We start from the raw sequence: 21,619 nt of genomic DNA, 5'->3' as shown, positions 1-21,619 counted from the left end.
TGGCCAGCTCCATGCCAATAGATGTATGCCCGTGGGCTCTTTAGAGATGTCTCTGTGTGATCATTTTGCATCAATAAATGCAGATCGAGGGTCTCGACCGACTAATGTGATTGGCCAGGTTAATGCTCCGAGGATGATGGGAGGGCAGGAACGATACTGAGCTTAAAAATTGCAAGCTTCAGTTTGTGAAAAGAGGAAAGAAAAACTTGACGTTGTAATGTGCGCTTCACAGCTTTAAGGTAGCTCAAGGTGCTTTCCACTAAGTGAAGTATTTGTGTAGTGTACATTGTAAGAAAGAATCCTGGTGCTTAGTTTCCAAATGATTTGATTTGATTTATTGTTGTCCCATGTCCCTAAGTACAGTGAAAAGTTTTGTTTTGTGTGAAGTATCACAATGTACAAAGTGCATCGGGGTGATAGAACAGAGCTAGCCATAGAGGAGGTACACAAAAAGCGAGATCAGTGTTAATGTTAAAGTTTGAAAGGTCCAGTCAGAGTTCTAATAACTGCAGGGAAGATGCTATTCTTGAATCTGTTGGTATGTGTGTTTAAGCTTTTATATTTTCTGCCTGAGGGAAGAGACTGGAAGAGTGTACAGCCGGGGTGAGAGGGGTCTTGGATGATGTTGACTGCCTTCCCGAAGAGTAAGGACAGAGTCAGTGTGAATGGAAGGTTGGCTTGTGTCCATTGAAGCCACGAAACCACTACCTGACTGCACAAAGTCTGTAATTGGGGCAGCACAGTGGCTATCACTGCTGCCTCACAGCGCCAGGGACCCAGGTTCGATTCCAGCCTCGGGCAACCGTCTGTGTGGAGTTTGCATGTTCTCCCCATGTCTGCGCGGGTTTCCTGCAATCCAGAGATGTGTGGGTAGGGTGAATTGGCCATGCTAAATTGCCGGTAGTGTTCAGGGATGTGTAGGTTAGGTGCATTAGTCACAGGGGAATGGGTGGGTTATTCTTAATAGGGTTGATGTGAACTTGTTGGGTTGAATTCTAATAAAATGTACATTGGGGCATTTCTGTTTTGCATTGATTATGTATTTGGCGTGATTGCCATTAATTAATGAAGTCAGTGTTAACTCCAAACTGAATAGAAAGTACTGTGGATGCTGGAGATCTGAAATAAAGGCAGATAATGCTGCCAATACTCAGTGGGTCTGGCAGCATCTGTGGAGAGAGAAAAACTGAGCTGGTCTCTCAGATTAGGGTGAACTTTTGTCAAAGATGGGGGAAGATGGGAATGTAATAGACGAAAGATGCTGGAGATGAGAGTCGAGAGTGTGGTGGTGGTAAGCCCAGTAGGTCAGGCAGCATCCGAGGAGCAGGAAGATCAATGTTTCGGGCAAAACCCCTTCGTCAGGAATGGAGTAAGGGAGACAAGGCAGGGAGCAGCAGAACGAAAGGGAAGGTGTGCAATGAGATTCAATCGTGAAAGATATTGTGTTGCTGTGTTGGAAGTGAGTGTTGATGGTAATAGTAGAGAAACCAAAGGCAGGACAGATCATCCACTGAGGGTCTTACTACTGTCACTGTGGTTCAGTTTGGTGTTCTAACTGGCCTTCTTTCGGTGTTTTCCAGGTGCTCCGCCCTACAGTACAGCCCAGACTTGCCGGTGACCAGTGTCATCATCACCTTCCATAACGAAGCTCGCTCCACACTGCTGCGCACCGTGAAGAGGTACCAACACACCATCACCTCTCACATGAGGTGCCCCAGGCACCGAATGTCCAGATTGTTGCCTGTCTGTTCGTAGGGGTAGGCCATTCATCCCTTCGAGTTTTGATCGCCTACCTCCAACGACAATTTCCTGTACTGTCCGAGACGGCACTAGTACGTAGAAACCCACAGGCCATCTCCTCCACTCTCTTCAGGCAGCTCTTGTCACTCGGTTTTCCCTGCTCGCTCTGTCTGTCCTTCCAATTACAGGTTAAAGGCAGTACAGAAGGAGTGCTGCATGGCCAGAGGTGCTGTGTTGTGACTGTGAGTTTAAACTACGCTTGTTCTCTCAAGTGGACGAAATGATCCCATGACCCTATTCAAAGAGAAATAGACTGTGCACATGTACGGTTGCATGTGTATGTGTGTGACTGTGTATGCATGCGCACATGTTCATAAAAGTGTGCATGTGTGCATAAATGTATATCTGTGTATGTAGGCTTGAGTGTGTGTGTGTGTATGGGTCTGTGCACATGTGAATCTGTGTGTACATTTGTGTACAAGTGTATGTGTCTGTGCACATGTGTGCGCGCGCGCGTGTCGGTGTGTATGTGTCCGTGTATGTGTACGTGTGTGTGTGTGTATGTGTCTGTGTCTGTGTGTGCATATGTGTGTGTGTCTGTGTGTGCATGTGTGTGTATGTGTGTGTCTGTGTGTGTATGTGTGTGTCTGTGTGTGCATGTGTGTGTATGCACGCGCGTGTCTATGTGTGTGTGTCTGTGTCCGTGTGTGTGTCTGTGTATGTCCATGTGTGTGTGTCTGTGTGTGTGTGTGTGTGTGTGCGTCCATGTGTGTGTGTCCGTGTCCATGTGTGTGTGCCTGTGTGTGTCTGTGTGTGTTGGTGGAACGTTGGAGTTCTCCCTGATGCCTGCTATGTGCGATTTGATTATTGCGGTCCCTCAATTATAAGTGGCCACCACTTAGAAAGAACTCAGTCAGCTCGATGTCACTATTATTTTTGAACAGGAGAATGTCAAGTTTGCTGTGGTTGTGAAAGGTGGCACATAAATGCAGGATTTTACATCTTGTCTCTCTATACTCAATGACCACATCCTGAAATTTTGGAATTGTTAGCTTACTTGCATTCCCATTAAGCCTCCTTCAAAACTTTCCCCTGGGATCGTCCATCTCTTTTGATGCATTCTCCCTTCCGGGCCATTAACTGCTTACAGATCCCTCTTGAGATCTGTGGAAGTATTCTTTCACGGGATGTGGGCATCACTGGAAAGGCTGGCATTTGCTGCCTGTCCATAATTGCCCTTGAACTGAGAGGCTTGCTTAGCCGTTGCCGAGGGCAGTTACGAGGCAACCACATCGTTGTGGGTTTGGAGTCACGTGTAGATCAGACTGGGTAAGGATGGAAGTTTCCTTCCCTAAAGGTCATTGGTGTTTTGCATGATCCTTTTTATCTTGCCAGTGAAGTCCACATCTCATAAAGGTAAAGAAGCAGAGAGGTTTGAGCTAAGCTCTCTTCCTGGTTTAAATTGCTGAGTTGATATTAATTAGGAGCGAACTTTGCACTCTGCAGAGTCACCAGATTTAGACCTGTCTCCCTTAATTCCACTGAAAGCACTGATACATCGCACCAAACCCAAGTAACCATTCTTCATTCATAAGCCTGGCCAACAAGCCGTCTGACTGTTGTGGGATTAACACCAGAAACCCAATTCACTCCTCACCTGCCCTCCACTCATTCTACAGCATTAGGCACTGGGAGTAGGAGTGTGACCCCTGACTCATTGTTTTCCAACCTGACTCAGGGGCACTTGTGATCCTTTGCAGAGTCCTCATTGGTACCTTCAAGTGGATCACCTAACTCAGTCCCAAACCGGTAGCCTCTGGCTTCTAGAAGGACAAGGGCAGCAGATATATGGGAGCACCACCACTTTCACTTCCCCTCCAAGCCACTCACAACCTGACATGGAAATGTATCACCTTTTCTTCACTGTCGCTGGGTCAAAATCCTGCTTTCCTTCCTAAGGGTATTATAGGTGCCACTACACCCCAAGGACTGCACTAAGTCCAAACAGCAGCCCACCGCCACCACCTCAAGGGCAATTCGGGACCAGCAATAAATGCTGCATTTGTTTGCATAAGAATTTCAAAAGGTAATGGGCGTTAAGAAGGGGTGTTTTTCTCATTTCTCTTGAACCTTTTGTTTATTAGTTAGAAAGTACTGTAGATGGGGAGAAAGGCTGTTTGACCGATGTCCAAGAACCATCCAATTGGCGAGTGAAGAATCTGTTCACCGTCCAATTAGCTTTTGGGAAGCTAGTGCCAACGAGGGTGGATGCACCATGTGACCAATGGAAGGAGAACTTGCAAAACTATGTATAAGTTCAGTACCTAAACCGAGAGGGTATAAATATCAGCAAAAAAAACCCAGAGTGCTTTATTCTCGAAAAGTGAAGGATGATAGAAATCGTTAAAATTGTGAAAGGGCTTGATCTAAATGCAGAAATGTTTCTGCTTGTGATCGTGAATGCTTTGACATATACATATTGCGAACAAGACTAGACAACTCTGCACCTTGAACTCACTCTACCATTCAATAAGATCATGACTGTTCTCATCGCTCCAAGTTGTTGTCTATCCCCAATGACCTTTCGCCATTCCCCCGCCCCCTAACCTCCTGTGAAAGTCTATCCACGACCGCCTTAAAAATATTTCAAGACTCGTCTTCCACCACCTTTTCAGGAAGAGAGCTTCGTCACCCTCTACGACAAATAATTTGCGCTCATCCCGGTCTTAAATCAGTGACTCCGGATCTTTAACAATCACCTTCTAATTCCTAGATTCACCCGCAAGAGGAAACATCCTTTCCACATCCACTTGGTAAAGTCTCCTCAGGAACATTCACATTATAATTAAGTCACCTCTGACCCTTCTAAACTCCTGTAGATGCAGCCTGTCCTCATAAGGCAATCCACTCCTTCTGGGTTTTTGCTCATTAAATCTTCAGGGAAGGTTTCCAATGCATGAACATCCTTTTTGAAGTAAGGGGACAAACACTGCACACAGTACTCCATGTGTGGTCTCATTGGTGGCCCTGAAAAATTGGATCATAATCTCTATACTTTTATACTGAATTCCCCTTGCAATAAATGATAATGTTCTATTAACTTACTTGCTGTACATTCATATTCTATTAGCTTTCTTAATTACTTCTGTGATTCTTTCATCAGGACACACCGATCTCTCTCTCTCTCTCTCTCTATCTTAGGGCTACAGGAAGAGGCTGAATAGGCTGGGGCTATTTTCCCTGAAGCATTGGAGGTTGAGGGGGTGGCCTTAGAAAGGTTTATAAAATCATGAGGGGCATGGACAGGGTAGGGGAGTCCAAAACTAGAGGGCATAGGGTTTAAGGTGGGGGGGGGTGGGAATTAAAAGGGACCTGAGGGGCAGAGTGTGTATGGAATGAGCTGCCAGATGAAGTAGTGTAGGCTGGTACAATTACAACATTTAAAAGGTATGGGATAAGCATATGAGTAGGAATGGTTTAGAGGGACATGGGCCAAATGCTGGCAAACGGGACTAGATTAATTGAGGATATCTGGTCGGCATGGACGGGTTTGATCAAAGGGTCTGTTTCTGTGCTGTACATCTCTATGACTGTGCAATCTTTCACCGTTTAGATGATGTGCTTCTTTTTTATTCTTTCAGTCAAAATGGACGATTTTCACATTGTACCCCATTTGCCCACATGCTTATCTGTTAAAATTCTCCTCATGTCTTCTTGACAACTGACTTCCCTACCTGTCTTTGTGTCATCACTGAATTTAGCTCCCATGCCTTCACTCCCTTCATCCAAGTCATTTATATAAAATAATCTCTGTAAACTGTAAAGAGCTAAGGCCCCAGCAATGACTGGCATGCCACTCGTGACATCTTATCATCTGAAAAAGACCCACTTATTCCCACTCTCGGTTGTCTGGTGGCCGGCCAATCCTCTATCCATGCCAATGTAGTACTCCCTCCACCAGGAGCTTTCATATATCCTCAACAATCTCTGATGTGGCACCTTATCAAATTTTTTTTTTGGAAATATAAGTATAGTATATCCAACGGTTTCCTGCTCTTCCACACCACACGTTACTCCCTCAAGGAACTCCAAGAAATTGCTGAAACATAATTTCCCTTTTCACAAAACCATGTTGACTTTGCTTAACTAATAAAGCTTCAAGTAAGTAATAAGTTACAAACACATCCAATAGGGAATTCAGGAGTATGTGGGGAGTGGACGAAATGTGGAGAGAGCTGGTACACAGGGTACTTTTCTTTTTAATAGAGTCATAGAGTTGAACAGCTCGAAAGCAGACCCTTCGGCCCAACTCATCTTTGCCGACTAGGTTTCCCAAACTAAACTAGTCCCATTTGCCTGCATTTGGCCCACATCTCTCTAAACCTTGTCTATACTTACTGAAAACTAACGGCAGCACGGGAATTAGCTGAGGGAGGAAGAGAGACACACCTATCAAACTATGTCGGCCACAGATTAAAACACGTGAATTGAATTGAATTAAATTTATTGTCAATGTACCGAGGCACAGTGAAAAACTTTGTCTTGCCAGCAATAAAGGCAGATCACAGAGTTAAGTAGCATAGATAGTAAATAATAGGTAAACAGTGGCAAAAACAAAAACACAGGTAGAGGTGAATGTTAAGAGTTTGTGAGTCCATTCAGTATTCTAACAACAGTAGGGTAGAAACTGTTTTGAAACCGGCTGGTGCATGTGTTCAGGCTTCTATACCCTCTCCCCGATGGTAGAGGTTGTAGAAAAACATTGTCGGGGTGTCCACATGAAGAGTCCAAGAGTGGATGAGCACTCCCAGGAGCTTGACACTGTCCACTCCTTCCACCTCTGTGCTGTTAGTGTGTAGGGGGCATGAGTAACAAACGTCAATAATGAGTTCCTTGGTTTTGCCGGCATTGAGAGCTAGGTTGTCCTCAGTGCACCATTTTTTCAGGTCTTCCACCTCCCATCTGTAGTCTGTTTCGTCGCCGTCTGAGATTCGACCGACTATGGTGGTGTCATCAGCGAACTTGTAAATGGCATTAGTCTGGTATCTGTCGATGCAGTCATGGGTATACAGTGAGTATAGTAGGGGGCTGAGTACACACCCCTGGGGGGGAGGCTCCAGTGTTGAGTGTTAGTGAGGATGAAATATTATTTCCAATCTTCACTGATTGTGACCTGTGGGTCAGGAAACTGAGGATCCAGTTGCAGAGAGTGGGGCTCAGTCTGAGATCACCAAGTTTAGTAATCAGCCTCAAGGGGAGATGTGTGAGACACTTGGGTATGGTTGACACTCTGTCTGTGCTCTGGGCCTGGAGTTGGCTCGGTGGGTAGCTATAGGTGCACTGCTTTGACAAAGGGCACTGTCTCATTGAACAGGCTGGACCGAAGCCCCCCTCAGATGGATGTAAAAGATCCTCCTCTGAGGGTGAGTCCATGTCCGGATCAAATGTTGAATCCTCTGCACGAGATCGTGTTACTGGACGTCTCTACACCCCTGTCCCTGAAAAGCTGGTCTGACTACCGGGGTCTCCCACAGGTACAGTGGGGAGGCAGGTCCTGAATCCATAATACTGTAAGGTACAGTCGGAGAATTAGGCCATTGCCCCTGATCCCCTTACTAATCCACCCCAGTGGGATCGCACCTTGTACTGTTGGCGTTAAGCTGGCTCCCCTCCACCCCGACCGCGCAGCCACTGACTACAGCCTCCCTCCACCTCAGCTCCAAACCCACCCCCTCTCCTGGAGGAGTCTGGGTTTCCGTGGCAACGTGCATATGGATGGGGCTTTCCATCCAACTCCCATTCCCTTGTCAAATCACAGAATCCCGACAGTGCAGATAGAGGCCATTCAGCCCAACAAGTCTGCGTCAGGGGAAGCGTTTACAACTCGATAACTGATCAGTTTGACCACGTTGCTAACACAGCTTCCCTGGCAACAAGACTTGAACCCAGAGGCTTCTGGCTTAGAGGCAGGGACACTGCCCACTGTGTCACCAGGTCTCCTTCAAGTGCAGACAATGTGGTCATAATCACATTGCTGATCCTGGGAACATGTGTACAAATTGGCTCCCAGGCATTCACCCACCCCCCCCCCACTCCCCCAGTTACAGCAGTGACTACAAACCTAGGGGACGTTACCAGCTGTAAATGCCTGGGTGACCTCAGGGTGCAACTCAAATGCAAGCTCTTTCTTTCTCACCTGTAACCATCCTGCAGTTAGGCCGGGGTTAGTTTCTGTGTGCTCCACTGAGATAATGCGGTGAGCTGGCCCAGGGAAGTGTAGTGTCCTGACTCACTCTACCCCAGTGTCCAATTCCTGATGAAGGGCTCATGCCCGAAACGTCGATTCTCCTGCTCCTCGGACGCTGCCTGACCTGCCGTGCTTTTCCAGCACCATGCTCTCGACTCTGACCTCCAGCATCTGCAGTCCTCACTATCACCTACCTCAGTGCCCCCGCGCACATCCCAGCACAGGCCATCTTCCTCAGGAAATAAAACAGCAGCTGCTTACATTTATCCTGAATGCAATAAAAATACCCAAAGGATGTGGCGGACAAAATTTGATAGCGAGTGACATTGAATGGTGGAGGGGCCTTCCTCACAGAGCTTCAGTCCTAAAGAGGAGGGAGAGAGAGAGAGAGAGGGACCCACCACCCTCTGCCTGAAGAACTTTCCACGGATATCTCCCCTAAACCTTTCCCCTCTCACCTTGAACCCGTAATCCCTAGGAATTGAGTTCCCCACTCTGGGAAAAAGCTTCTTGCTATCCACCCTGTCTATACCTTTTGTAGACCTCAATCAGGATTCCCCCCCCCACCCCCAACCTCTGTCTTGCTAATGAAAATAATCCTAATCTACTCAACCTCTCTTCATAGCTAGCACCCTCCATACCAGACAACGTCCTGGTGAACCTCCTCTCCACCCTCTCTAAAGCATCCAAATCCTTTTGGTAATGTGGGGACCAGAACTGTACGCAGAATTCCAAATGTGGCCAAACCAAAGTCTTATACAACTGTAACATGACCTGCCAACTCTTGTGCTCAATTCCCCGTCCGATGAAGGATAGCATGCCGTATGCCTTCTTGACCACTCTACTGAGCTGCGTTGCCACCTTTCAGGGTAGAATGGACCTGAGGTGAAGGGACAGCTGATGGCACGCTGAATAAATAAATGCGGGGTGGGGGTGTTCTCAAGAATTGTGAGGACTGCTGGTGGTTGTGGGATGGAGCAGGTTATAGCAGTGAAGTGGGGCGTGACAGGGATACTGGGGACAGTGAAACCTCAAAGGGAACTGGAAATAAGGCCAAGAATCTGAGATGGAGTTTAGTTCGGATAAATATGAGGTGTTGCGTTTTGGTGAGACCAAACTAGGATAGGGCTTAACACAATTAATGGTCAGACCCCAGGGAGTGCTGTTGAACAGAGAGACGTAGGGGTGCAAGTACATAGTTCCTTAAAAGAGGCATCACAGGTGGACAGGGTAGTGAAGACAGGGTGATTTGGCGCGCTTGCCTTAATCGGTCAGAGCACTGAGTACAGGGGTAGGGATGCCATGTTGTGGCCGTACAAGACATTGGTAAGACCACATTTGGAGTACTGCGTACAATTCTAGCTGCCCTGCTATCGGAAGGATGTTGTTAAACTAGAAAGGATACGGGAAAAGAAATTACCAGGATGTTGCCAGGACTGGAGGGTTTGAGTTGTCAAGAGCAGCCGGAAGGCTGGAACTTCATTCCTTGGAGCTTCAGAGGCTGAGGGGTGACCTTAAAAATTCATGAGGGGCATGGATGGGGTGAATAGCCAAGGGCTTTTTCCGAGGGTAGGGGAGTCCAAAACTAGAGGGCAGAGGTTCGTGGTGAGAGGGGCAAGATTTAAAACGGACCTGGGTCATAACTGCTTCCCCAAATGTGCTGTCAGAGAAGGTGGTAGAGGTAAGTCCAAGGTAAATGGATTGGAAAGGCTTAGAGTGACATGGGCCAAATGCAGGCAAGTGAGACTAGTTCCGTTTCGGACATCTGGGGGTCTGTTTCCGTGCTATACGTCTCTAACTGGGATTGGCTGTGGGGAGGGGGGTCAAAAGGGGCAGCATGGTGGCTCAGAGAGGTTAGCACAGCGCCAGGTACCCAGGTTCGATTCCAGTCTCGGGTGTCTGCCTGTGGGGAGTTTGTACATTCTCCCTGAGTCTGTGTGGGTTTCCTCCGGGTGCTGTGGTTCCCTCCCCCAGTCTGAAGATGTGTAGTGTAAGTGGATTAACCCTAGGGTTACAGTGATAGGGTAGGGGTTTGGGTAGGGTGCTGTTCTGAGTTTCGACGCAGACTTGTTGGGCTGAATGGCCTCTATCTGCACTGTCGGGATTCTGTGATTTGGACAAGGGAATGGGAGTTGGATTCTGAACAGCTCGAGCTGTGGCTGAACTGCAGGTCCAGCTTTGTAACCTTTCGCAGTCAATAACAGGATCTGAAAATGAAAGCTCTTCTGCTGTTGAGGCTGGGGATTGGGGGGCTGCTTAGTTGTGGGCCCCGCACCCTCCAGCTACAGAGAACAGAAACAAGCTGCGACAGGAACCTTCAAACACCTTGTGGCCAGAACCACTCAAGTCGACTAACAATTGAAGGCAGCGTGGTTTGTGAGCGACAGCCTTTGAACAGAGTGCTGGGTTATACAGCACTGAGTGAGAATATCGCCCACTGTTCCAGGAGTTACTACCCACATCGTTACATTTTCACAAACCCTTCCTGCTTTCTAATCTTCAATGTTTTTGTTGACGTACAAACAGTTCGTTCACATGGGGCTGAGGAAAACAGCATCATGTGAGGGAGAGAGAGACAGAGACCAGGAGCTGTTTTACAAGAACGGTTCAGGAATGATGAACTTCAGTGACGAGGATAGATTGAAGATGTTGGGATTTTCCTACTTGGAGAGAAGATGGCTCAGCTGTCCGATAGAGGTCCTCAAAGTCACGAGCGGCCTGGACCGACTAGAGAGGGAGAAATAACAGAAACAAAAACGAGCGGGTGTAAGGTTTAAAGTCATCTGCAATTGAAGCAAGGGTGATGTGAGAAAAATCCTTTCTTCACACAGTGAGTTGTTAGGGTACTGCTTGGAAATGTGGTGTAGGCAGATTCAATGGAGGCATTCAAGAGGGAATTAGATCAAAATGGTGTGTAGGGATGTGGAGATAAGGCAGGATTCGATTAGATTCCCAACAGTGTGGGAACAGGCCCTTCAGCTCAACAAGTCCACACCAACCCTCTGAAGAATGACCCAAATCCCCTACCTTTACTCCTCACTAATGCACCGAACAGTATGGGCAATTCACCTGACCTGCACATCTTTGGATTGTGGGAGGAAACCCACGCAGACACAGAAACTCCTCACAGACAGTCACCCGAGGCTGGAATCGAACCTGATTCCCTGGCGCTGGGAGGCTGCAGTGCTAACCACTGAGCCACCACGCCGCCCAATTGGTTGGCACTAGGAAATGATTGTTTAATAGACTGGGCCAGCCAAGATGGGCTGAACCGCTTCTTTCCCCTCTGTAAGAGTCTGTGATTCTACCTGTGTGAGTCTGAGCGGTGGGGCGTGGGAGTGAGGGTTTGGCAGGCCAGTGCGCAGCTTCTTTCATGAACAAAGCACTGAGCTCAAGGATCTTCCATCTTGCCTGCAGCTAGAGCACCATCAATGTGTCAAACTGTAGGTCTGAGCCATTGTCAATGGACAGGTTCAGGACTCCTCTTTCACAGTGACAGCACTCCAGTCCATCGTCACTCCCTCATCTGTGTGAAGGTGGATTAACTCGGAACGGGTTAAAAATGACACTCCACAAACTGAACCGAACGATTTAGGTTGATACTGTGGTAAGAAACAGCTTTCTCTTGTATACGATGCCGTCAGGGTCTGTGTAAATACAAGTCCGATACATACTTCTTAATAAACACCGGCAGGTGCTGGAGAAACGCAGCGGGTCTGGCAACATCTGTGGAAAGAGAAACACTTGGAATTCACCTTTTAAACCGGAATTCAGGTTTGAAAATGAGCACGGTGGGATTTGAATTGACATTAGACTGGGATTGTGCATGAATATGTGATTCAGCAATGTAACCATGACCCCATCACACTTTAAACGATGCAGTGGCTTAAAGGTGTCCCACTGGAGTTTGTATGTTTTATTCCAGTGTTTTTAATACCCAGGAGAATAACGTATGTGAAGTCAGTGAGGTTGGCCATTCGTATCTTCTCTAGCATTGAGGCATTTTCCTTTAAAGGCGCTGAGTTTTGACGCTGTGGCTTTTCTCACGGTGGCTCAGTGGTTAGCACTGCTACCTCACAGTGTCAGGGACCCGGGTTCGATTCCCGCCTCAGGCGACTGTCTGTGTGGAGTTCGCACATTCTCCCCGTGTCTGTGTGGGTTTCCTCCGGGTGCTCCGGTTTCCTCCCACAGTCCAAAGGTGTGCAGGTCAGGTGGTTTGGCCATGCTGAATTGCCCACAGTGTCCAGGGACGTGCAGTGTAGCCATGGGAAATGCAGGGTTATGGGGATTGTGGCAGAGGGAGTGGTTGGTCTCGGTGGGGGGGGGGGGATGCCCTTTGGAGAGTCGGTATGGAACCCGATGGGCAAAATGATCCTCTTCCACTGTCGGGATTCTATTATCCTGTGCCCCAGAAATTGCTTTGAGAATGTGTACTTTTGCCACGAGTTGGAGAGGGGGATCTCTGCAGACAGGCTGTGATTCTGGAACATTTCCCATTCTGCTCAACACGTCCAGAGCCTTGGTTAGGGCGCAGATGGAGTACACTGCGCATTTCTGGTCTGCGTATTACAAAAAAAAAGGGGGATATGGAAACACTCGAGAAGATTTTTAAAACTGGGAAGAACGCTCCCAGCAGAAACCTTTCCCCAGCAGGCAGATACAAAAGTTCAGAAGGATTTCAACGTCTTAAAAGTTAAGCAGGATTTCAGTAGGGTGGGTGCTGAGCTGATGTTTGCACCTTACCCAGATGTAGAGGGCATAACTATAACGACTAAACCCAACTGGGAAACAGCAGAAGGTTTTTGGAATGCAGACTGGTGAGAATGTGGAACTCGTATTCATGTTGAGTGACTGCAGTCAATGAGGAAGTCAGCTCAACACAGCGAGGGGAAACAATCGGGAAGTTGTTGTTTTGATTGATATGAAGCACAAGAGGAGGAACTTGCTGCAGAAACGAAAACATTGAGGTTCAGATCAATTGGCCTCTTCCCGCGCTGTACTTTCACTCTCAGGGATTTTTGATCACATGAGCAAGGGTGCTCCCCACTGAGGGGATGGCTATAGTCAACATAGCCATGTTCAAGTCTGAAAAAGAGAATCAAGCCAAGACGTTTTCAAGAAATCTCCACTTGTGGCTGCTTCACTCAGTTGATTGAACGGTGCCGTATGTGTTTGATCTCTGCACTGACTCAGAGTTCTAGAGAATAGCAGTGTGTATTTACTCCCTGTACTGACTCAGATAATTCTAAAGAATGGTGCAGTGTGTTTGATCTCTGTAGACGTTCTGGGGCTTATGCCCTTGTCCCTGAGTAGCAACCCTTGGATATTGAGGGAGTTACATAGAGAGAGGGGCAGTGTTACTGCCTGTCTATCTCCTGCTGCTGTTTAACTTGTCTGTATATTGTCTCTAATACGTTCACACTTTCCAGTCAGCTTTCTTGAAATATGCCATCTGAGTTATTTACGTCACTGTGTCCAACTTCCCACATGTCCAGCTGTCTGATACACCCTTTCCCAGGATCTACCAGCTTTCTCAGCCCATCTTTTCCTCTCTGTTTCGACTCAGCGATAGGTATTCCCAGCTCCTGACTTGTCTTATTTTCTCTGGTATGTCCCTCCAAATTTGCTGATGGCTGCAGTTCACTCGATCGTACAGTCATAGAGGTGTACAGCATGGAAACACCACCCTTTCGGTCCAACCCGTCCATGCTGACCAGATATCCCAGCCTGAACTGGTCCCACCTGCCAGCACTCGGCCCATATCCCTCCAAATCTTTCCTATTCATATACCCATCGAAATGCCTCTTGCAATCATACCAGCCCCCACCACTTCCTCTGGCAGCCCATTCCATACACGTACCACCCTCTGTATGAAAACGTTGCCCCTCGGGTCCCTTTTATATCTTTCCCCTCTCACCCTAAACCTATGCCCCTCTCGTTCTGGACTCCCCGACCCCAGGGAAAAGACCTTGTCTATTTACCCTCTCCATGCCCCACATGATTTTATAAACCTCCACCAAACGGTAATTCCTTCTGCCCACAACATAATGGATTGAAACGTCTGAATACAGAGCAGGGCGAGGTCCTCCTGCACCTCCCCCACCCCCTCCATTGTCTCTCTCATGAACAACCCTCTGAACACCTACCTCTCTAACCGAACCCTGCCACCATTGCCTCTACTTTGACTCTTAGAAACACTGGTTAGGTGCCCCGCTGGGCATAGTTCTGGTAAGGCAAAGGTGAGGATGGCAGATGCTGGAAATCAGAGTCTAGATTAGAGTGGTGCTGGAAAAGCACAGCAGGTCAGGCAGCATCCGAGGAGCTCATAGTTCTGGTAAGACACTTTCAGGAAGTTTTCAGAGGTGTTTATAGGGGCAGTTTGATTGAATAGTTACAGGGTTGATGGGTGGTACGGTGGCTCAGTGGTTAACAATGCTGCCTCACAGCGCCAGGGACCTGGGTTCGATTCCAACCTCGGGAGTCTGTGTCGCGTTTGCACGTTCTCCCCGTGTCTGTGCGCGTTTCCTCACACAATCCAAAGGTGTGCAGGGTAGGTGGCTTGGCCATGCTAAATTGGCCCAAAGTGTTCAGGGGATGTGTAGATTAGGTGCGTTAGTAAGGGGGAAATGCAGGGTAGGGGGATGGGTCTGGGGGAGGAGGGTCACTCTTCGGAGGGTCGGTGTGGACTTGTTGGGCCGAAGGGCCTGTTTCCACTCTGTAGGGATTTTATGAGATCACTCATTTGAGAGACTCAAAGAAGTTGGGTTTGCTCTCCGAAGAGGGAAGTTATGGAAGGAAAGATTTGATGGAGGTTTTCACACAACGCTCTGAGACAGCAAACCGTGAGCAGTTACGCTAACCCCGAGCTAGTGGTTGGGCCATTGAGAAACGGTGCACAGGAGCTGGACAAGCTCGTTCTGAAAAAGGAAGCTTGTGCCTAGCTTCCAGATCCAACCGGCTGCTCATGTTTCTCAAACCCGCTCGAAGCCAGTCCCTCCCCCGACAGACTCTGAGCTCTTTCTGGTCAGGAATCCTTGGGGGGAAAGGATTCCTCTTTGGCCCAGTCTGAAATTACTGATTGATTGTTTCTTCTGTGGAATTGTCCTCATGTTCTTGAATCCCCAGACCTGGGTGGGCAGGCGGGAAGGAGCCTCTTCCCAGCACCTTGCTGGTCACCTGGGTCAGAGCTGTGTGCTTGGTAATCTCTGCTGCCCTGACACACCGATGGTGCGGAGAAGCCCCCCAGGGTGGTTAAAACATCCGGCGGCCATTTTGGATCACACAAGAATCATCCCCAATGTAGTTTGGGCCAGAGAGAGGCCTTGGAAGATTGAGGTCCCCCACTCCTCACTACCAGACACCTCTGACCAATCTAACCAACCCCCACCCACCCAATACCTGACTGGCCCCTCCTGCCCAACTCCTGAGCCTCACTCCCCTTCCCAATACTCACACCCTCTGTTTCCCCCCCTTTTCCCCACACACCCGACTTCACCCCCACTCCACCCCCAATCCCTCCCCAATATGACCCCTCGCTTAATCGGTATTTCCCACCTGCCTGACATCTGGTACCGTATCACCCACCTACCCCCTCACGCACCCTGTTTCCCCATCCCTCACCCACATGGAGAATGCAAAGAGGCTGTTTCACCAGTTTTGATCCTTAACAATGTCTCTTAAACAACCGCAGTAAGAATGCTGCACTCTTGTCGTCCAATCCAGAAACTTATGCACCACTCACTTTCCAAATCACTTGATGTACTTGAATTCCTCTGGTTTGTGTAAAATGCCGACCCACTCTCTGCTTAATGCCAGTTTTTCCCAGTCTCTTGTTGTTGAAAAGTAATCCTTTTCCTCTCTATGTTCCCTCTGAGGTGGATAACTTCATGTTTTCTGTGTTTTACTCCAATTACTTTCTCACCCACTCATTTAAACAAAATTCTTTTATGGGATGTGGACATTGTTGATTGGCCTAGTGTTGATTGCAAAAACATAGTATTAGTCATAGGCTTTCTTTCATACTTGTGTGAGATGTGGACTTTGCGTGTATTTATTGCATGTCCCTAGACAGCCCTTGAGAAGCTGAACCTACCTTCTTTTTTTATAATAAAAAACCAGTACAAAATAGTGTAACTACTTTATAATGTAATAATAATAGGAAACAATCTACTACCCTACTCCACAAAATACCAAAATATGAAAAACACAGCAAAAAACCTCAGCAAAAACTACAATCCAATAAATAACCAGGGAAAAAGAAGAAGATAAATAAATAAACAAACAAAATAAAATTTAACCAAGTTATAGCAAGGTAACTTCAATTGAATCACCACACTCAGCACTATCTCACCAAAGCTCCCCACCATTGGGAACATTAGTAAGTTAACCCGTATTCGTTCAGGATTCCTCCCCCCCCCAGGGGCCTGTGGACCACCAGACACAACCCTCACGGCTACACAAAGGCCCTAAACAGTACAGCCAACAAGTCTGCAAAAAGGACCATCATCTTCTGTTTTTTGGTGCACCATACTCGTAAGGATGTCCTGGGGGGGGGGGGGGGGGTGTGTGTTTCATAACTAACCTTCGCCAGCTTGAAACTCCTGGGGGATTCTCCAATACCCAGTCCATTTGACTGTTCCGTGACCAGCCTTCTTAAACAGCCCCAGTCTGTGTGCCGTACGTAGACCCACAATGCCCTGAAGGAGGGAATTCCTTAACCTTGTCTCAATGTTCTTGCCGTTTCTTTGTGTTCTGTTCCACTTTCCCACCTCACTTTACGACTTTAACTCTGACGCATTTCACTTGACCTCCTCATTTAAGTTGTGGATAGGGATTGTTGAAGTCTTTCAGTAACACACTGGCTGGTATCTGTCGGCAGAAAAGTGACCCATGTATCCCGACTGCCCTGTCCAAACATGGAGTCTTTGCGAGTATATTACCCTTTATTCCGATCACTCGTGTACTTCTTCAAAAGTGTTTGGAAATCCCATTAAAATTGATTTCCTCCTGTTAATCCTGAATGTTACAACCTCAAAAACGAAATCCCTTGACAGATTTGTCAAATCAGCATTTCTTGCCATAAGTAACAGATGGTGGAGATCCGAAATAAAATCAGAAAATGCTACAGGAACTCATTGAATCCCTACAGTATGGGAAACAGGTCATTCAACCCCATTGAGTCCACACTGATCCTCTGAAGAGCATCCCACCCAGACCCAATCCCCTAACCTATCCCTGTATTTCTCATGGCTAACGGACCTCGCCTACACACCCCTGGACACTATGGGCAAACTAGCCTGGCCAATCCACCTGACCTGCACATATTTGGACTGTGGGAGGAAACCAGAGCACCCGGAGGAAACCCACGCAGACACTGGGAGAACATGCAAACCCCACACAGACAGTTGCCTGAAGGTGGAATCAAATCTGAGTCCCTGGTGCTGTGAGGCAGCAATGCTAACCACTGAGCCACCATTGCCACTCAGCAGATCTGGCAGCAGCTGTGGAGAGAGAAATATTTCGAGTCCAATCTAATTCTTCCTCAGAATTTCTTTTGATAATCCACGTTGACTCTGCCTAATCGTATTGGGAGTTTCTAAGTCCTCTGCTGTGATGCCCCTAATAACAGAATTACATTTGAAGAATCAAATAACCGATTAGTGTTTGGAGTTGAGGGAGGTGGAGAAACTGTCTTGGGGCTTTGTGTCTGTGTCGCTGGCCTGTAATAAGCTGCAATCTCTCTCATCGTCTTGTCTTCTTGCAGCATTCTGAACCGCAGCCCCCCGAAACTCATCCAGGAAATCATTCTCGTTGATGACTTCAGCAATGACCGTGAGTAACTGTTTCCTCTTCAGAACTGAGCTGCTTAAGAAAAGGAACAGGCAAGAGGGAACTGCAGTGCATTCATCCAGAGTTGCGGCTGGTGCAGTTTACAGGATGGAGGATTGGGGGACTGGTGATAGCGTAGCGATTGTGTTACTGTTAACCTAGAGGTAAATGTACTCAGGGTGGGAGATCAAATCCGGGGAAATTTAAATGCAACGAATAAGTCTGGCAATTGGAAACTGGTCTCAATAATGGTGCCATAAAGCTATCAGCCATGGTTGTTAAAAACCCATCTGGTTCACTAATGTCCTTTAAGGAAAGAAATCTGCCGTCTGTACCTGGTCTGGCCCACATGTGACTCCAGACCCACAGCAATGATGTTGAGTCTTACTTAGAGTCAGAGATTCCTACAGCATGGAGACAGGCCCTTGGGTCCAAACTGGTCCACGCCGACCAAAATGTCCATCCACGCTAGCCCCATTTTCCTGGACTTGGCCCATATCCTTCTAATCCTTTCCTATCCATGTATTTTTCCCAATGCCTGTTAAATGTTGTTAAAGATTAGATTAGATTAGATTAGATTAGATTACTTACAGTGTGGAAATAGGCCCTTCGGCCCAACAAGTCCACACCGCCCCGCCGAAGCGTAACCCACCCATACCCCTACATCTACATCTACATCTACCCCTTACCTAACACTATGGGCAATTTAGCATGGCCAATTCACCTGACCTGCACATCTTTGGACTGTGGGAGGAAACCGGAGCACCCGGAGGAAACCCACGCAGACACGGGGAGAACGTGCAAACTCCACACAGTCAGTCGCCTGAGGCGGGAATAGAACCCGGATCTCAGGCGCTGTGAGGCAGCAGTGCTAACCACTGTACCACCGTGCCGCCCACAAGTACCCACCTCAACCACTTCCACTGGCAACTCATATTATATGTGTACCACCCTCTATGTAAAAAGCTGCCCCTCAGATTCCCTTTCATTCTTTCGCCTCTGACCTTAAACGGACGGCCTCTCGACCTTGATTCCCCAACCCTGGGGTAAAGACTGAGTGCGTTCACCCTATCCATACCACTAATGATTTTATACACTTCTATAAGATTCCCCTCCTCAGTCTTCTAGTCTATAAAGAAAATAGTCCTCGCTTGTCCAACCTCTCCCTATAACTCAGACCCTTGACTGAGATAGATTGGTTCTTGAGTATCAAGGGGATCAAGAGTTACGAGCAGCAAGCAGGAGAATGGGGTTGAGAAACGTATCAGTCATGATTGAATGGCGGAGCAGACTCAATGGGCTGAATGGCCTAATCTCTGCTCCTATATCTTATGGGCTAATGAAGTCCTGGCAACATCCTTGCAAATTTCTTCTGCACTCTTTCCAGTTGAACAACATCCTTCTTATAGCAAGGTGACCTGAACTGAACACAATACTCCGAGTGCGGTCTCACCAACGTCCTGTACAACTGCAACATAACTTCCCACCTTCTATACTCAGTGCCCTGACCGAAGGCCAGTGTGCCAAAAGCCTTCTTCACTGCCCTGTCTACCTGTAACCCCACTTTCAGAGAACTGTGCACCTGAACACCAAGGTCCCTCTGTTCCACTACACTCCTTAAGGCCCTACCATTTACTATGAAACTCCTACCTTGATTTGACTTTCCAAAATGCAAGACCTCACATTTATCAATTTTAATTCCATTTGCCCTGTCTCGACCCAGTTCCCCAGCTGCAATTTCTGATAATGTTTCTCACTGTTCACGATACCGTCTATTTTAGTGTCATCAGCAAACTTACTCATCATGCCTTGTACATTCTCATCCAAATCATTGCGATAGCTAACAAACAGTAATGGGCCCAACACCAACCCCTGAGGCACTCCACCAGACACAGGCCTCCAGTCTGACAAACATCCTTCCACTATTTCCCTGTTTCCTACCATCAAGCCAATTGTGTATCCAATTTGCTAGCTCCCCCTGGACTCCATGCAATCTAACCTCCCAGAACAGACTACCGTGTGGAACCTTATCAAAGGCCTTACTGAAATCCATATAGACATCTACCGCCCTGTTCTTGTCAACCTTCCTGGTCACTTCACCAAAGAACTCTAAAAATTTGTGAGGCATCATCTCCCACGCACAAAGCCTTGCTGACTATTAATCAAACCCTGCCTTTCCAAATGCATGCATATCTTACCCCTCAGAATTGTCTCAAGTAACTTACCGACCACAGATGTTAAGCTTACTGGTCTATAGTTCCCCAGGATTTTCTTTGCAGCCCTTCTTGAATAATTACACAACATTCACTACCCTCTAGTCTTCTAGGACCTTACCCGTGGCTAATGATGATGCAAAAATATCAGCCAGGGCCCCTGCAATTCCTTCTCTAGCCTCTTGCAGTGGTCTTGGACTGGACCAGGAGATTTATCCACCTTCAAACATTCTAAAACATCCAACACCTCCTCTACTGTCAAATGGACTGTCCTCAAGCTATCACTACTAACTTCCCTAAGTTCCCAAGACTTCATGTCTTTCTCTATGGTAAACACAGAGGAGAAATTTTCATTGAGAACCTCGCCCATCTCATGCGATTCTAACATTCATGCCTACCTTGGTCCTTCAGGGGCCCGAACCTCTTTGGATTCACCCAAATGGTCTTAGACAAGGCTATCCGTGCCCCCTTTTCACCTTCCTGATTCCCTTCTTCAGTAAACTCCTCCATGCCCTACATATCTACAGGAATTCCCTTGATCCCAGCTGCCTGTACCTGAGCCAAGCCTCCTTTTTTTCTGGTCAAAGCTTCAATATCTCTTGTCATCCAGGGTTCCTTATTCCTGTTAACCTTGCCCTTCACCCTCACAGGAACATATAGACTGTGAACTCTCACTATCTCACTGTTATAGGCCTCCCACTTGCCACAGGTCTCTTTGCCCACAAACAGACTACTCCAATCAATCCCTGCAAGCTCCTGTCTAATTCCATCAAAATTCACCTTGCCCCAGTTTAGAACGTGAACCTGTGGAGTTTTGTTCCTCCCCATAACTATTTTAAATTAACAGAACTCTGGACAGTGGTCCCAAATTCCCCCCCCCCCCACCAAAAGATGGAAAAAGTTGTAAAAGCTGGACATTTAGAAAGAGAGATTAGGACTCGGAGATGGCCATTCAGCCTGACGAGCCTGTTCAGCTATTCTAGATCACCTACCTCAATGCACTTTTCCCACATTATCTCCATATCCCTTTGTGTTCATTAGTTGCCAGATCCGGCAATGGTAGCTCACTGGTTAGCATTGCTGTCTCGTTGCGCCAGGGACTGGGTTCAATTCCCGCCTCAGATGAGTCTGTCTGGAATTCTCCCCGTGTCTGCGTGGGGTTCCTCCAGGTGCTCTGGTTTCCTTCCACAGTCCAAAGATGTGCAGGCCAGGTGAATCGGCCATGCCTGCAGTGTTCAGGGGTGTGTAGGTTAGCTGTATTAGGGGAAATGCAGCACAGTGGGGCTCTATGATGATTCTGCGTAGCCCTTCAGGATAGACAATTCCAAATTTTGACTTAAGCAATTCCTCCTGATCTTAGTCTTAAATGGCCTGTCCCTTATAATGAGATAAAGTTTTAAGACTCACCATTGAAGGTATATCCACCCAGTCACGCCCAATAGGCATTTTGTAAGATTCTGCTCCTCATAGACAATCCCAGGGATTAAACCGATGAACCCGTGCACAATCTTTCTATGGCAAACATATCCTTCCTTTGATAAAGAGACTGTGCAAAATCTGCAATTGAGGTCTCACCAGGGCTCAGCACAAC

General features: G+C 47.5%; 1 protein-coding gene across 1 annotated transcript in view; it reads left to right on the top strand.

The window, feature by feature from the left end:
• LOC140476010 (polypeptide N-acetylgalactosaminyltransferase 16-like) overlaps window positions 1-21,619 on the top strand; it is a 113,987-nt gene that overhangs the window by 13,542 nt on the left and 78,826 nt on the right. Inside the window, exons 2-3 of the mRNA XM_072567914.1 lie at window positions 1,581-1,679; window positions 17,751-17,818. Of these exons, the coding sequence (XP_072424015.1) occupies window positions 1,581-1,679; window positions 17,751-17,818 (167 nt within the window). The remainder of the gene's footprint in view (window positions 1-1,580; window positions 1,680-17,750; window positions 17,819-21,619) is intronic.

Source organism: Chiloscyllium punctatum, chromosome 4 (assembly GCF_047496795.1).
Source record: "Chiloscyllium punctatum isolate Juve2018m chromosome 4, sChiPun1.3, whole genome shotgun sequence".
In the NCBI taxonomy this organism is placed as follows: domain Eukaryota; kingdom Metazoa; phylum Chordata; class Chondrichthyes; order Orectolobiformes; family Hemiscylliidae; genus Chiloscyllium; species Chiloscyllium punctatum.
The sequence above is the reverse complement of the archived record's forward strand: the minus strand, read 5'-3'. Positions and strand labels throughout refer to the sequence as shown.